General features: G+C 40.3%; 1 protein-coding gene across 1 annotated transcript in view; it reads right to left on the bottom strand.

Moving 5' to 3' along the window:
• LOC134318329 (dedicator of cytokinesis protein 3-like) overlaps positions 1 to 17,270 on the bottom strand; it is a 179,241-nt gene that overhangs the window by 74,506 nt on the left and 87,465 nt on the right. The window contains exons 19-22 of the mRNA XM_062999191.1: positions 10,886 to 10,983; positions 3,027 to 3,110; positions 2,806 to 2,906; positions 2,457 to 2,538 (exon numbers count right to left, since the gene is read on the bottom strand). Of these exons, the coding sequence (XP_062855261.1) occupies positions 2,457 to 2,538; positions 2,806 to 2,906; positions 3,027 to 3,110; positions 10,886 to 10,983 (365 nt within the window). The remainder of the gene's footprint in view (positions 1 to 2,456; positions 2,539 to 2,805; positions 2,907 to 3,026; positions 3,111 to 10,885; positions 10,984 to 17,270) is intronic.

The raw sequence follows: 17,270 nt of genomic DNA, 5'->3' as shown, positions 1-17,270 counted from the left end.
TGTGTTGGACGGGGAGCTTCTGAAATGTCCATGTTTGCGTGTCTTTGGGTGAACGACGCACTTTTAGAAACTCCGATAGCTTTTAGAGAACGTTTGCACATGCGCATTAATGTGTTTAACCACCGTCACAAGCGCAGATTCACCAAACCAGCGTGCAGTCCGTCACACATCTCACATCATTTAACTTTCATTTTGTAGTAACGAGTAACGAATTTACATACAGCGAATGTAACGGAGTAAAAGTACACAATTTCCTTAGAAAATGTAGTGGAGTAAAAGTGAAAGTTGCCGAAATTTTTTATACTCCAGTAAAGTACAAGTACTTCAAAAAACTACTTAAGTACTGTAACGAAGTATTATTACTTCGTTACTATACACCACTGCTTTTTGGATATGCCCACCTGTTGACACCCTTTTTATTCCCCTTTTTTGCCTCATTCACTTCCATTTATTTTTTGAAAGGCAAGTTGATCTACTGTACTTCTGCTCAAATGATAGCTTGGACACAGACATCTGCCTGAGCAAAAGTATTTATACCCTCACTACTACACTACATGGCCAAAAGTATTTGGGCACCACAAACTGAATAACCAAAAATATACGGATGCCATCAACTGCATGACCAAAAATTTTCGAATGCAATTACACTCGCATCAGGAAATGCACCTTCCTCACAATTCTTTAATGGAAATTTTAAATACGTAAGTGGTGCAACAATGCAGGGTTGTTGTTGTTACATTTTGTATTTAAAAATTCTGCCCACATTTTCAATTGGTGGCAGGTCAGAGCTGCAGTCAGATCAGCCCAGTACCTGTACCCTCTTTTTTCACAGCCATGCAGTTGGGTTTGCATTATCTTGTTAAAAAATGCATGGATGTCCCTGGAAAAGATGTCCTGAGGGCAGTATTGTGTATTGTATTGTAGTGCTTGATAAATGTTTGTCAAAGTAATCCTTTGGCCATGTGGTTTCATTAGCTACTGATGAATGACAGTTCTTGATGAGGTGCCATCTAAAGAAATCAGAGATCATGGGTGTTCAGCTTAGGCTTACACCCTTACTCTTTATGCACTGAAATTCCTCCAGATTCCTTGAATCATTTAATGATACTATGCATTGTAGGGGTGAAATATGCAAATCCTTTTCAATCTTACTTTGTGTAAGGCAGGCCAAATATGAGACACTAATTAGGCTCATTAAATACTTGTTTTGTTCTTTTTATCTCATATTTTTGTCTCATATTACTGGTGAGTAGAACCTCTGTCATTAGCTAGAACCTGCATGAATTAAAGTGCTGCCAATTGCAAACTATTAACATGTACATTTTATGCTCAAATGAAATAGATAGATAGATAGATAGATAGATAGATAGATAGATAGATAGATAGATAGATAGAGAGAGAGAGAGAGAGAGAGAGAGAGAGAGAGAGATAGAGAGAGAGAGAGAGAGAGAGAGACCTTAATACTCTTATTCACTTAACAAACTGACATACAGCAACAAGTCTGGCACTATATAGAACCCATATAAATCAAAGTTTTGCCAATTACACACAAATAACTTGTACATTTAGGTAATCATTTATACGCAATAATTTGCATAACAGGGTCTTATTTTGCATTATTACAAGTAACATAACAGAACCCAAATTATGTACTAATAAAGGTTACACTGAATAAATCTTAATGCATAGTGAATGTCTAAATGTCTAACTCATGCTTTACTGAGCAAAGAACAAGATCTTAATAAGCCCCTATTTAGTGGTTCCAGATAATGTTTTGTTGCAAACAAATTTACACCACATTTGCACTTCATTAGGTGCACCTATCAGGTAGGTACTTAAGTTAGAGCTACCATATACAGTGTAGATACATTTTGGTAATGCAATTACCGACTGTAGCTCATCTCTTGGTCTCGTATGTACTCACTCCTAAAAACATACCTTTATAAGCTGGCATTTGAACAGTAAGGAGCCATGGTAATTATAATTGTTTAGTCTATTTTTATCTGTTTTATTTTCTCTCTTATGTATGCTTGTTCGATGTACAGCACTTTGGTCAACTTAAGTTGTTTTAAGAGTGCTTTATAAATAAAATTGACTTACTTACTCGTATGAGTGTAGTAGGAGTGTAGTAGGTGCAGCATTGTTGTCACAGTTGAACTAACTGTACTGTACTAAACGGATCTGTATGCTATAGCTTTGTGGCTCTTTGCATTTAGGTTTGTTTAATAATTTATGACTTCAAATGCATTAAAAACGATCTGGGATTAACTAGAATTTTGATTGCAAGCCAGGCCCTCTCATCCAGTGTCAGTGCCTGACCTGGACTAATTTGTTATTTTGTTTACTTTTTTATTTTAAACTATGAACCTTGTTTCTGTATTACTTCTGGATTTAAACTTTAGGCCACACAAGCATACCCAACTTTGCATTAAGAGATTACCAAGCATGCTACTTACCCTCATAGCATCTTGAATGTGGTCCTGGCGCACAACTTCAGCAGATCGATCAATGTACCACTTCAGGCAGCGGATTAGCTCTCTAAACAAACACATTTTTAAGATATCAGTAAAATCATAACATTAAGTATGTAGAATTCAAACCACTTACACATACTTAATGACTGATTAATAACCAAAAAGTTTCTTATTTTAAAGATTCATGTAACAGTTTAGTCTGTAAAAATATTTTGCAATCTTGATTTTTATTTTGGACAAATAGAATAAAATAAATTTTATGTTTTAAATTAAAATATGTTTTAAGTTTATGAATTAAATACGTAAATAATTAAGGTCTAATATTATTTACTTGTAAGCCAATGCTCCTGCAAACTGGTTGTGTATGTAGGCATCCAAAACGGTTTGAAAATGGTAATACCGTGGATCCCTGAGCAAGTTAATGATGAACACCTACAAATTCAAAGCGCAAACACAAAGAGAAATCATATGTAAACAATGGGGAGTAATTTATAATATATTGTACTGAAATTACACATTTAGGTTAGCTGCGTCATTATTGAAATTTCATACCAAAGACTGAAATACCAGTGGTCCATATTTGTCAATGTTGTCATCAAGGAGAGAGAATAGTGTATCCAGTAAATCCTGCAAAAACTGGACAAAAACATACTGACATAACATTAAAACCACCTCCTTGTTTTTACACTCCCTGTCCATTTTACACTGTTAGCCCGGACTTTATATTTAATCAAACATTTTTAGTACAACATACATAAATTATTTAAGTTTTTATGCTCTACTATAAAATGCAGAGTACATTGTACTAATTTGAGTACACATTTAAATGTGCTAAAAGATTTAAGTTTACTAAACAAAAAAAATTACTTTTCTATCAGATTAACTTAAAAAAGTTAAGTTAAGGTAATAAAACAGAAAAACGCCACCATTTACATGTAAGTCCGTCTTTTTTCAGCTTGCTGTTGGTGAATCAGGCAGCCATTTGTTTTAACTTTTGTAACCTGTTGTTGCAAATTACTTTTTACTTTTCATTTAAGGCTTTTTGCAAAAGTAAACTTGTCTTCCTGAAATGTCTTTTGTGAAGTGGAACCTTTATTAAACTAAATGGACAAACATTTTCTTCCTCATTATGCTATTTTTGAGTAGCATGTACACCAGTCTGATGGGGCTTTTTCATCTTCCGTCTAATTTTGGTAAGTGTTGTACTTTACTTAACAATTTTGTTTAAAATAAATGATCTTAATGTTGACACTAAATAAATAATCAAACAGCGCTGCTTTATTTGCCGTATTTAGGCTACATGCTAGCATGTTAGCATGCTAGCCTTCATACGAAGCAAAGAGTGTGCTGGCTTGCTTTATTTTAATCCTTAAATTAATGCTATTAATGTTGATTTTAATACTTCTGTTTCTTATTTCTTTTTGTTGTTTTACAGGTTCATGGTTACTGTGAGGAGCTGTTTGTGTTTCATCAGAACTTTATATACAGTTTGTACAGTTTTAAAGATGTTTTCTTGACATATTGTATTATAAGTAAATACTTCTGAAGTGAAATAAAGAAAAATAATTTTATAATTGTGTCTGTTTTTCTATAAACATTTGTAATTCATATTTAAAACGTGATTAACATGAAAACTAAGAAGAAATCAATAGTTTTTTCCATTGAGCTCAAGATAATAAGTAGAATTATTGGGAAAAGCAGTTGGTATAACAAAAAAAAGAAAGTTTAATCAACTTGCCTTTAGGTGTAATAACTTAATGTTTTAAGTTATGCTAACTCAAGTTTTCATTATACATTACTTAACTTTTTTAAGGCAACCGGTTTCCTCAAATTTTTTAAGTAGATTGAACTTATCCGGGCTTACAGTGTATCAGCTCCACTTACCATATAGAAGCACTTTGTAGTTCTACAATTACTGACTGTAGTCCGTCTGTATCTCTGCATGCTTTGTTAGCCCCCTTTCATGCTGTTCTTCAATGGTCAGGACCCCCACAGGACCACTACAGAGTAGGTATTATTTGGGTGGTGGATCAATCTCAGCACTGCAGTGACAATGACATGGTGGTGGTGTGTTAGTGTGTGTTGTGCTGGCATGAGGCACAGCAGCGCTGATAGAGTTTTTAAACACCTCACTGTCACTGCTGGACTGAGAATAGTCCACCAACCAAAAATATTCAGCCAACAGCGCCCCGTGGGCAGCGTCCTGTGACCACTGATGAAGGTCTAGAACAGGGGTGCACAACATACGGCCCGCGGGCCAGATCCGGCCCGGCAAAACTCTCGATCCGGCCCGCCAAATGAAGTGCTGATGCATTTTTAAATAAATGATACTGTCACTTTAAATTCACCGGGTAATTCCACGAACTTGCGACTGAAAAGTAAATGAAGTAAATACAAGTTACCTCAGCGGTACCATGTGTTTGTCCAAACCAAGTACGAGTAAAAAAAGAAAAGTGGATCTCGAGTATATGAAATTTAACCCTGAATGGACATACAGGCAGTGATGGCATAGTTACCTTGAAAAAGTAATCTGATTACTGATTACTTATTACTCCTTTAAAAAGTAACTTAGTTACTTTATGGATTACTTGATTTTAAAAGTAACTAAGTTAGATTACAAGTTACTTTATTATTATTATTATTTATTATTATTACTTTAAGATATTCCTTTGCAATACTTTATCATTTGGCTGCCAACTTGTGTGTACTGATGAGACTCAATTGAATCCCAGAACATGCCAGTGTGAATGCATGGAAAACAAATTTTAATTTTCTTTCAAGAATATGATACAGACTGACCAACACTATTACGCTAAATCAGCATTGAAAATTGACTTTACTTTTAATAGCCTTCTACAATGCTGGAGCTTCTTAAAACGGAAGATTTTCTTTTAAATAGAAGTGTTATTTACCTGCTATTAAATTGTTTTCCAACAAAATCCGCCCAATTTGGCGGATAATCGCCCAATCTGGCAACACTGGAATGCGCAGAGAAGCTGGCGCTTTTACTCGTAGCGCGCCACGAATACTACTAAATAGTACTACTTCTGTAATTGTGTTGGTGGTTGACATTTATGTTGAGTGTGTTACTGCACTGTTTTGGTGAAGAACTACTCATCTGAGGTGCGCTGCTCCTGCGTGCAGAAATGCTTCCGCAAAAAAATTGCCGGCAAAGCGGTGGTGGGGGGGACAGAGGGGTGGCCGGAGATTACTTTATGGTGGCCATGGCAACCACTGGCCACCCCCTGGCTCCGCCCCTGCCAAGAAGAAAGCAAAAATATCTTTTCACTAAGGAAAATGACAAAAATAGTAACGCACAGTAACTTGGATAAGTAACTTTAATCTGATTACTGGATTGGAAATAGTAACGCGTTAGATTACTCGTTACTGAAAAATGTGGTCAGATTAGAGTAACGCGTTACTAAGTAACGCGTTACAGACCATCAGTGCATACAGGTATTTTTTTTATTAAACGGGCCATGGTATTTTCTTATGTCTGCTGTGCTTGCGACCACATTAATCAGTTTGTGTCAGAAAGACGCTGCAGTATCTCCCACTGACCAACACATTTCTTCTAACTACCTGATGTTATGTAACTGTATTTAGGGCTGTGCTATTTTCACGATTAATTCTGTTAATTCGAATGAACGTTTTCACATGATGTTAGAAATGTGACAATGGAGATATGTCACGAGGCAGAAACTGAGCAGACGCTCGCGGAATATAAATCAGGGAAAGTTTAATATTAAAAGGGCAAAAACAGTGTACAAAACCAGGCAGAGTCCAAAACCAGCGAAAACCAAAACAGTAAACGGAAAACAAGGATCATACACGGTAATGGTTAGATTCAGAAATAAAGACACAAACACGATCGGCAAAACTTCACAACAAGACTCAAACAGAAGAGTTTAATTAAGATTCATGGAACCGAACACAGCTGAACTGAATCAAAACTCCGGAGACGGTGAGCGCGATCAGGATTGGCTGACCCGGGACATGTGATAGTCACGTGACAGTCCGGGGGCTCATGGGAATTGTAGTCCATATGGTTAGACGTGGAACGTGCCTCCTCCATCCACTCCCCAATCTTATTAAAAAGCTTATTCGATGTCCCCCACTGTAGATACTGATACAGACTAACTTATATGGTGGAAACAGTAAACAGGCTCGTGTTCCTTTTAAAAAACCTGTAAAGAACTGTTTGTGGTTTTGCACTTTTCTTATGCTGCACATTATTTAAAGTGAGTTGTTTGTGAGTTTTTTATATAAAGGATATAGCTAATTAAGATTTCTATTTTGTTCAAATTATTGTTAATTATTGTTATATTGTTGTTATTATTATAAAGTTTGAGTTCCTTGAAAGGATAATTAGGTGGTGCTGTTACTATTTTTGCATTTCTGCAGTCTTTTAAATTAAAAATTTTCAATTGCATTATACAAAAAAAAAAAAATTGCAATCGCAATCGAGAATCAATAATACATTTAAAAATAATCGAATTTTTTTTTTTTTCAATATCACCCAGCCCTAACTGTATTACAAATTCATGTGGACAAATCTGTAAAAATGAAATGTGTGGCCCTCTGGTTTAGGTGTTTATGTGAAATCGGCCCTTGGTAAAAAGAAGTTGTGCACCCCTGGTCTAGAAGATGACCAACTCAAACAGCAGCAATAGATGTGCGATCGTCTCTGACTTTACATCTACAAGGTGGACCAACTAGGTAGGAGTGTCTAATAGAGTGGACAGTGAGTGGACATGGTATTTAAAAACTCCAGCAGCACTGCTGTGTCTGATCCACTCATACCAGCACAACACACACTAACACACCACCACCATGTCAGTGTCACTGCAGTGCTGAGAATCATCCACGACCTAAATAATACCTGCTCTGTGGTGGTCCTGTGGGTGTCCTGGCCATTGAGGAACAGGGTGAAATCAGGCTAAAAACTATGCAGAGGAACAGATGGACTACAGTCAGTAATTGCAGAACTACAAAGTGCTTCTATATGGTAAGTGGAGCTGATAAAATGGACAGTGAGTGTAGAAACAAGGAGGTGGTTTTAATGTTATGGCTGAGCAGTATATATATATATATATATATATATATATATATATATATATATATATATATATATATACAGTGTATCACAAAAGTGAGTACACCCCTCACATTTCTGCAAATATTTCATTATATATTTTCATGGGACAACACTATAGACATGAAACTTGGATATAACTTAGAGTAGTCAGTGTACAGCTTGTATAGCAGTGTAGATTCACTGTCTTCTGAAAATAACTCAACACACAGCCATTAATGTCTAAATAGCTGGCAACATAAGTGAGTACACCCCACAGTGAACATGTACAAATTGTGCCCAAATGTGTCGTTGTCCCTCCCTGGTGTCATGTGTCAAGGTCCCAGGTGTAAATGGGGAGCAGGGCTGTTAAATTTGGTGTTTTGGGTACAATTCTCTCATACTGGCCACTGGATATTCAACATGGCACCTCATGGCAAAGAACTCTCTGAGGATGTGAGAAATAGAATTGTTGCTCTCCACAAAGATGGCCTGGGCTATAAGAAGATTGCTAACACCCTGAAACTGAGCTACAGCATGGTGGCCAAGGTCATACAGCGGTTTTCCAGGACAGGTTCCACTCGGAACAGGCTTCGCCAGGGTCGACCAAAGAAGTTGAGTCCACGTGTTCGGCGTCATGTCCAGAGGTTGGCTTTAAAAAATAGACACATGAGTGCTGCCAGCATTGCTGCAGAGGTTGAAGACGTGGGAGGTCAGCCTGTCAGTGCTCAGACCATACGCCGCACACTGCATCAACTCAGTCTGCATGGTCGTCATCCCAGAAGGAAGCTGACGCACAAGAAAGCCCGCAAACAGTTTGCTGAAGACAAGCAGTCCAAGAACATGGATTACTGGAATGCCCTGTGGTCTGACGAGACCAAGATAAACTTCTTTGGCTCAGATGGTGTCCAGCATGTGTGGCGGCGCCCTGATGAGAAGTACCAAGACAACTGTATCTTGCCTACAGTCAAGCATGGTGGTGGTAGCATCATGGTCTTGGGCTGCATGAGTGTTGCTGGCACTGGGGAGCTGCAGTTCATTGAGGGAAACATGAATTCCAACATGTACTGTGACATTCTGAAACAGAGCATGATCCCCTCCCTTCGAAAACTGGGCCTCATGGCAGTTTTCCAACAGGATAACGACCCCAAACACAACCTCCAAGATGACAACTGCCTTGCTGAGGAAGCTGAAGGTAAATGTGATGGACTAAACCCAATTGAGCACCTGTGGCGCATCCTCAAGTGGAAGGTGGAGGAGTTCAAGGTGTCTAACATCCACCAGCTCCGTGATGTCATCACGGAGGAGTGGAAGAGGATTCCAGTAGCAACCTGTGCAGCTCTGGTGAATTCCATGCCCAGAAGGGTTAAGGCAGTGCTGGATAATAATGGTGGTCACACAAAATATTGACACTTTGGGCACAATTTGGACATGTTCACTGTGGGGTGTACTCACTTATGTTGCCAGCCATTTAGACATTAATGGCTGTGTTGAGTTATTTTCAGAAGACAGTAAATCTACACTGCTATACAAGCTGTACACTGACTACTCTAAGTTATATCCAAGTTTCATTTCTAGTGTTGTCCCATGAAAAGATATAATGAAATATTTGCAGAAATGTGAGGGGTGTACTCACTTTTGTGATACACTGTATATACAGTGTATCACAAAAGTGAGTACACCCCTCACATTTCTGCAGATATTTAAGTATATCTTTTCATGGGACAACACTGACAAAATGACACTTTGACACAATGAAAAGTAATCTGTGTGCAGCTTATATAACAGTGTAAATTCATTCTTCCCTCAAAATAACTCAATATACAGCCATTAATGTCTAAACCACCGGCAACAAAAGTGAGTACACCCCTAAGAGACTACACCCCTAAATGTCCAAATTGAGCACTGCTTGTCATTTTCCCTCCAAAATGTCATGTGATTTGTTAGTGTTACTAGGTCTCAGGTGTGCATAGGGAGCAGGTGTGTTCAATTTAGTAGTACAGCTCTCACACTCTCTCATACTGGTCACTGAAAGTTCCAACATGGCACCTCATGGCAAAGAACTCTCTGAGGATCTTAAAAGACGAATTGTTGCGCTACATGAAGATGGCCAAGGCTACAAGAAGATTGCCAACACCCTGAAACTGAGCTGCAGCACAGTGGCCAAGATCATCCAGCGTTTTAAAAGAGCAGGGTCCACTCAGAACAGACCTCGCGTTGGTCGTCCAAAGAAGCTGAGTGCACGTGCTCAGCGTCACATCCAACTGCTGTCTTTGAAAGATAGGCGCAGGAGTGCTGTCAGCATTGCTGCAGAGATTGAAAAGGTGGGGGGTCAGCCTGTCAGTGCTCAGACCATACGCCGCACACTACATCAAATTGGTCTGCATGGCTGTCACCCCAGAAGGAAGCCTCTTCTGAAGTCTCTACACAAGAAAGCCCGCAAACAGTTTGCTGAAGACATGTCAACAAAGGACATGGATTACTGGAACCATGTCCTATGGTCTGATGAGACCAAGATTAATTTGTTTGGTTCAGATGGTCTCAAGCATGTGTGGCGGCAATCAGGTGAGGAGTACAAAGATAAGTGTGTCATGCCTACAGTCAAGCATGGTGGTGGGAATGCCATGGTCTGGGGCTGCATGAGTGCAGCAGGTGTTGGGGAGTTACATTTCATTGAGGGACACATGAACTCCAATATGTACTGTGAAATACTGAAGCAGAGCATGATCCCCTCCCTCCAGAAACTGGGTCGCAGGGCAGTGTTCCAGCATGATAATGACCCCAAACACACCTCTAAGACGACCACTGCTTTATTGAAGAGGCTGAGGGTAAAGGTGATGGACTGGCCAAGCATGTCTCCAGACCTAAACCCAATAGAACATCTTTGGGGCATCCTCAAGCGGAAGGTGGAGGAGCGCAAAGTCTCGAATATCCACCAGCTCTGTGATGTCGTCATGGAGGAGTGGAAAAGCATTCCAGTGGCAACCTGTGAAGCTCTGGTAAACTCCATGCCCAGGAGAGTTAAGGCAGTTCTGGGAAATAATGGTGGCCACACAAAATATTGACACTTCAGGAACTTTCACTAAGGGGTGTACTCACTTTTGTTGCCGGTGGTTTAGACATTAATGGCTGTATATTGAGTTATTTTGAGGGAAGAATAAATTTTCACTGTTATATAAGCTGCACACAGACTACTTTTCATTGTGTCAAAGTGTCATTTTGTCAGTGTTGTCCCATGAAAAGATATACTTAAATATCTGCAGAAATGTGAGGGGTGTACTCACTTTTGTGATACACTGTATATATATAAAGGATGCGTTTCTGTATGTTTCTTTACCTTTACAATTTCTACTCCATTAATTAGGCGTAGGCGGCTTAGGGCATCCAGAACTCTCTCAGGATTAGCTTTCCACTTAAGCAGAGTCAAAAGATCCACTGTACAAACACACACATTTTAAACTATTAAAACAAATTAAAAAATAACTCTTGTTTTGGTATAAACAAAATAGGTCCTGAGATTCAGGGTTTGATGCTTGCATTTTGTCACTGTCAGTGAAAAGTTTCACATGTTTCTTTTCTTCTTTAAATAAAAATAAATAAATAAGACTGGCATTTTAGCGTTCGTTTAAGGACTTGGTTGACCCTCTCAGCCTGCTTATTGGACTGAGAATGAAATCCTGAAAAAAGGCTGATCTAGGAGCCAGCAGGAGGCCTTCCAGTATCAACTAGTGAAATGGGGTCCCTATTCCTAAATCATATCACTAGGTAAGCCTTGTGAGTGAGGCAACCCCATTACATAGTCAAAGGAAAGGTGGGACAGAGGAAGGAGTCAGTTGGCGACAGTTGTATATTATTGGTGCCTGTGCTGACCTTTATGATAAGGTCTGGCAACCTCAGTACTGGGGCAGTCATGAGGTCTTTCTTGATCTCATAAAATGCCTTCTGGCATCTGTGATGGCCATTGTCTTTGCTGGATCCATTTACAAGCGAGCTCTGGAAACTACGAAGCTGAGGAAGGTAACTGAATTTAATGAAGAGATAATAATTCAGAAGCAGCTGCAGAACACACCAAAAGTGAACTACGTGTTTATCTCGATTTTTGCTATGAATTAATATAATGTTGAGCTAGATGAACACAATGTCTCAGGGCCTCTCAGAGCACCTCATTAATTAACTGTCTGCTGCAATGACTTAAATGACAAGTAGCAGTGGATGAATGATAATGTTGTTGAGACCTTGGTAGTCAATAGAGGGATGCAGAGAACCATACTCTTTCCCCACCAGAAAACCAGCCCTGGCCAGGGGTGAGAACAGGCAAATGTGTCTTAAGGTTAGGGTGTCCAGGATGTACTTCATTAATAGCCGTTTTGTTTCAAGACTAATGGGAAGAATAATCTGCCTCTGGGAAGTATCGTGCCTAGGAGCAGATTGATTATGCAATCAAAAGGCCGGTGAGGTAGAAGTGATAGTGCCCTGCATTTGCGGAAATCCACCCGGAGCTTATGGTGTCGACAAGTTGATCACCTTTGGCAACCTCTTGCCCAGGAAAGGGGCTCTTGGCACCTCTCTGAGGAAAGTCTTATGGCAAAGTGGTGCCCAGAGAGATACAGACCAAGTATATTTGTGTTGTTTGGGCCACGGTAAGCTCAGAATCAAGGGTAGGTCTATATCTGAGTTAGGAGAAGAAAAATCTCCTTACTATGGTTATCCAGACATAAGATTATGGGCCTAGTTCTGTGGGTAACCGCTCTGGACCCTAGTGATTGTTGGTGATAGGTTCCTATAGATGATAGGTGCCTCAAAGGGTGTTGTAAGAAATGCATAGCTCGTTGGAACGCTATAAAACTACCTGCAGATGGTGGCCCTCAGAAACACCTCGAGGGACTGGGGGCCTTTTAAATTGAACTTTTTTGGAGGATGTGGGGAATGCTCCTTTTGCTGCCAGGGCAGTGTCGCTCTCTCCATGGGCCAGACTGTGCGTGGGAACATTGGAGGTCAATGTTTCATAATTTGCAAGGCTTCTTTCTTAAAGTGGTGCTAAATGGAGAGAGAAGGCCCTCGTCCAACAATCACGCTCGCTAAGACAATTATCCAGATAAATGCTCGGCTAATAAAGATGATCCAGGGATGCTGGTGGAACCCTGGTGACTAACTCATCTTTGAGATGTTTGGTTAACCTCTCTTGGTAGGTGGCTACTCAGTTTGGGAAACAGATACCACTGAGATGAGATGAAGTCTTTAAGTTGGCTGCCACAACACGGAAGCAAGTTTAGTGTAAACATAAATGGGGAACCCAAAGAGATTTCTCCAAAAGAGGAGCAAAGGGGGGAAACGCACACCGACCAACTACCTTACTGACAGAGAATGACTCAGCATCGCACCAGCAGATTAAGGTAATTGAACCGTTAAATATACACCTGCTAGAGGTAGGTGTGGCAAAATTAATTAGTATTTAGGATGGGTGTCTTCACTGTTTCAAAGTTTTTTCATTTGAAGATGACACCTCTGACTGTGATTCAGTGAAGTCTTAAAGCCTCACAAACAGCTCTGTGATCCTTTCCAGACTAATATAGTATTTTACCAAAGTTTTGAAATTTCCTTAAGCAGTGAACAGTGCACAGGTAACTGTTTGATTTTAATGGTAAAGATTTAAGATGAGTGTCTTTTATATTTTACAGGGATTGTCGAAATTAAGTTTGTGTTCAATTAGCTACAACCCCTAATCAAAAAAAGTTGGGGCAGTATGGAAAATACAAATAAATGGGGGGTCACTGCTCGTGCGGTCGACCGGTTGGTGCATAGAGTAGCTTGTAGCTTGTATGTTGTTGTCCTTTTTCTTTTTTATGTTTTTCTGCTACGTGAGATAAGAGTATGCTGTGTTTAGTTTAGAGCATGAATGGATTGACTGTTGTTGTGTAGTCCAGAGTACTCTTTCTTGGCATGTTATTGTTATTGCATACACCTAGCTAGTGAGCTAACGCTAACAATGAGCTAATGCTAACAACAAGCTAACGCTAATCAGCTAAGTAGCCATAGCATCAACGTAAATGGCTCACAGTATGGACTCCACAAGTTTTTTGTGGATTTCGGTGCTTCTGTTTCTTGTGTTGGATCATCTGCTCTCCGTAACTAATGGATACAGCCTTCCGGATAGTCAACGGATTGTTTATTCCAGAGACTTTCTACTACAGCTGCAGTATTATCCTCACCAAGCGGCTGTCGCAGACAAGTTACCGGAGGAGTTACAACGCAAACACCCACCCGACGGGACGGACACCCGGTTCAACAACAAGAACAACAATAAAAAGAAGGTAACAAGACGGGGGAAAAAGAAAAGTGGAATTAAAGCGAGACTTAAGCGAGGAGAAAGTAAACAGCACCGTGTACTTCCCTCAATGATCCTTGCCAATGTGCGCTCATTGCGCAATAAAATTGATGAGCTGCAAGCTAATGTTTCTCACATGTATGAGTATCGGACTGCTTCCATTCTTGCTTTTACTGAAACGTGGTTGAACGGGAATGACAATAACGACAGTCTGCATATAAATGGCTTTGGGTCTCCTGTAAGGTTGGATCGGGACACCGAGCTGACGGGTAAACATCATGGTGGCGGTGTCTGTCTCTACATTAATCCACGCTGGTGCAAAACAGTTGTTGTCAGGGAAGAACTGTGCAACCCTGATATTGAACTCCTGGTTGTCTCCCTGCGTCCATTCTATCTCCCCAGGGAATTCCCACAACTGTTTTTCCTTTTGGTGTATATCCACCCCAGAGCAAATGCACCTGCAGCCTCTGAACATATTAAAAATACGCTCGACAAATATGAACTGATATCTCCAGATGCCCCTAAATTCATCATGGGTGACTTCAATCATTGTTCAGTTGACAAATCTCTTAAAGGGTTTTATCAGTATGTTAACTGCACCACTCGTCTTGGGAAAAAATTGGATAAGTGCTACGGCTCCGTCCCTAATGCCTATAGAGCTGTCTCCCTCCCCCCTCTCGGCTCTTCCGATCACCATAGCATTCTACTTGCTCCTGCTTATCTACCTGTAGTTAAGAGGACAGAGAAAGTCACCAGGGACATTAAGCAGTGGACACCGGACAGCATCGACAGGCTGCAAGGGTGTTTTGAAACCACTGACTGGAATATCCTCACATCATCCTCCTCCAACATCAGTGAGCAAGCGGAGACAGTCTCAGCATACATTTCTTTCTGTGTGGACAGTATCATTCCTGTAAAAAAGGTCACAATCTTTCCTAACAACAAACCCTGGGTGACTAAAGATCTGAAAGACATCCTGAATAAGAAAAAGAGAGTTTTTTTCTCTGGTTCAGAAGTTGAAAAAAAGGAGATCAATAGAGAGGTCAAGCGAGCCATAAAAACTGCCAAGCTGAAATATAAAAACAAAGTGGAGCAGGCCTTTGCTAAAGGGAACCTCCGCTCAGCTTGGCGGGGCCTCAAGAACATGGCAGCAGTGAACTCTGTTTCCACTAGCTGCAAGCCCATTCAGGTTGCAGGCAGTAGTTCTACTTCACTCCCCAATGATCTCAATCTCTTCTTCACCAGATTTGAAAAGGACAACAGCATCCAGCTAAAATCATTCATATCCACTCTCAAACCTGATGACTCTGACCTAACTATTAGCACAGAAGAAGTGGTGAGAGCCCTTAAAAGGACTAAACTGAACACAGCTCCAGGACCGGACAACATCTGTGGGCGGACCCTAAAGCACTGTGCTGAGCAGCTGGGGGGGGTGTTTCAACATCTGTTCCAGAGCTCGATGACTAGTAGTACAGTCCCCTCGATATGGAAACACTCAGTAGTGATCCCTATCCCGAAGAAGAGCACTCCAAAGGTCCCGAATGACCTTAGACCAGTGGCTCTTACCTCTTTGGTAATGAAGGCGATGGAGAGGATTATAAAACACCATATTACCAGGGTAACTGATCCGATGCTGGACCCGCTGCAGTTTGCCTACCGGGCTGGTAGAGGGGTTGATGATGCAAAGATATTTATCCTGAACACCATCCACAAGCATCTGGAAATTCCCAATACCTCAGCCAGAATCCTGTATGCAGACTTTTCATCAGCATTTAACACCATGCAGCCTCATATTTTAGCTGAGACGCTTACCACACGATTCCACATCGACCACCAACTCACTCTGTGGATTATAGACTTTCTTACTAACAGGACACAGAGAGTATTGGTGAACAACTCCTTGTCTGATATCCTCATCACCTCCACTGGTTCTCCACAAGGCTGTGTTCTTTCTTCTCTTCTCTTTATCCTTTATACGGATGAGTGTAGATCTGCTCAGCCTAATTGTCACATAGTGAAATTTGCTGATGACACAGTACTCCTGTCTCTGCTCTGTGGTCACACACAACATCACAGCTCGGCTCTGCAGAGTTTTGTGGAGTGGTGTGGAAACTTGTGCCTCGAGCTCAACATAAATAAAACCAAGGAGATGATAGTGACCTTTTCCTCCAAACACAGACAGAAGGCCGAGGCAGTCACCACCGTCATACAAGGGGAGACAGTGGAGATTGTGGAAGAGTATAAATATTTGGGGACAATTGTTGACAACATGCTGAGATTCTCTTCCAACACAGAGGAGATACTAAAGAAATGCCATCAGAGACAGTACTTACTCAGGAAGTTAAAATCATTTGGAACTAGTAAGGACACTCTTACCACTTTCTATTATACTTTTATTGAAAATATAATAACCTTCTCTTTCACATGCTGGTTTCACTCCATCACTCTCCAGAACAGAAACCGTCTGTTGAATGTGGTTAAAGTATGCTCAAAGATCATTGAACAACCTATTCGTTCTCTTACCACCTTATGTGATCAGCAGACTGTGAAGGCAGCTCGCAGGATTTTACAGGACCCCTCTCATATTCTGTTTTCTGAGTTTGAATGGCTTCCCTCAAGACGCAGACTCCGTTGTCCACACTGCAGGACGCAGAGGAGGAAGATAACCTTCCTCCCCAGGGCAGTCCAGCTCTTAAATGCTGAACACTGACCAGTCATAAGCGCTGATGCGGCTACATGAAGTACAACTTTTTAATAATGCATGCACTTTATAATTCATCTATGAGTTTGTATATGTTCTTATTTGTGAACGCTGTTTGTTGTATTGTGTGCTGTTATGTGTCTTGAGAGTTGTGTGTGCTCTTAAGCTACCTTTATGCTCTTTAAATTGCCCCTCGGGGACAAATAAAGTAATCTGAATCTGAATCTGAATCTGAATACAAAAGCTAAGTCTTTGAGAAGCAAAGACTGACAGAGGATCTCCAGTTTGTCAACAAATGCATAAAAAATATATTAAAATGTTTAAAAACAATGGTCTTCAATGGAAGGTAAGAAAGTATCTGTTTATTTCTCCCACTACAGTGTATACTATCATCAAATGGCGAAATTTAAGTACGTTAATTGCAAGGTTGCAAGCCTAAGCTGAACACCCGTGATCTTCCCTCAGGCAGCACCGCATCAAGAACCGTCGTTCATCAACAGCTGATATAACCACATGGCAAGGGACAAACATTTGTCAAGCACTACATAAGTAAGTTACAATTACAAATGCCACAAAAAACTGTACGAAAAAGCCTGTCATCAATAGACAATGTGTGAAAAATTTTGTAACAAAAAATTATATTTCTGGCACTTTCTAGCGCTGAGTGTGTGAAATTGCATAATTTACTTTTGGGAG

Source organism: Trichomycterus rosablanca, chromosome 7, assembly GCF_030014385.1.
Source record: "Trichomycterus rosablanca isolate fTriRos1 chromosome 7, fTriRos1.hap1, whole genome shotgun sequence".
NCBI lineage: Eukaryota > Metazoa > Chordata > Actinopteri > Siluriformes > Trichomycteridae > Trichomycterus > Trichomycterus rosablanca.
Note: the sequence above shows the minus strand (reverse complement) of the source record. Positions and strands in the feature narration are given on the sequence as shown.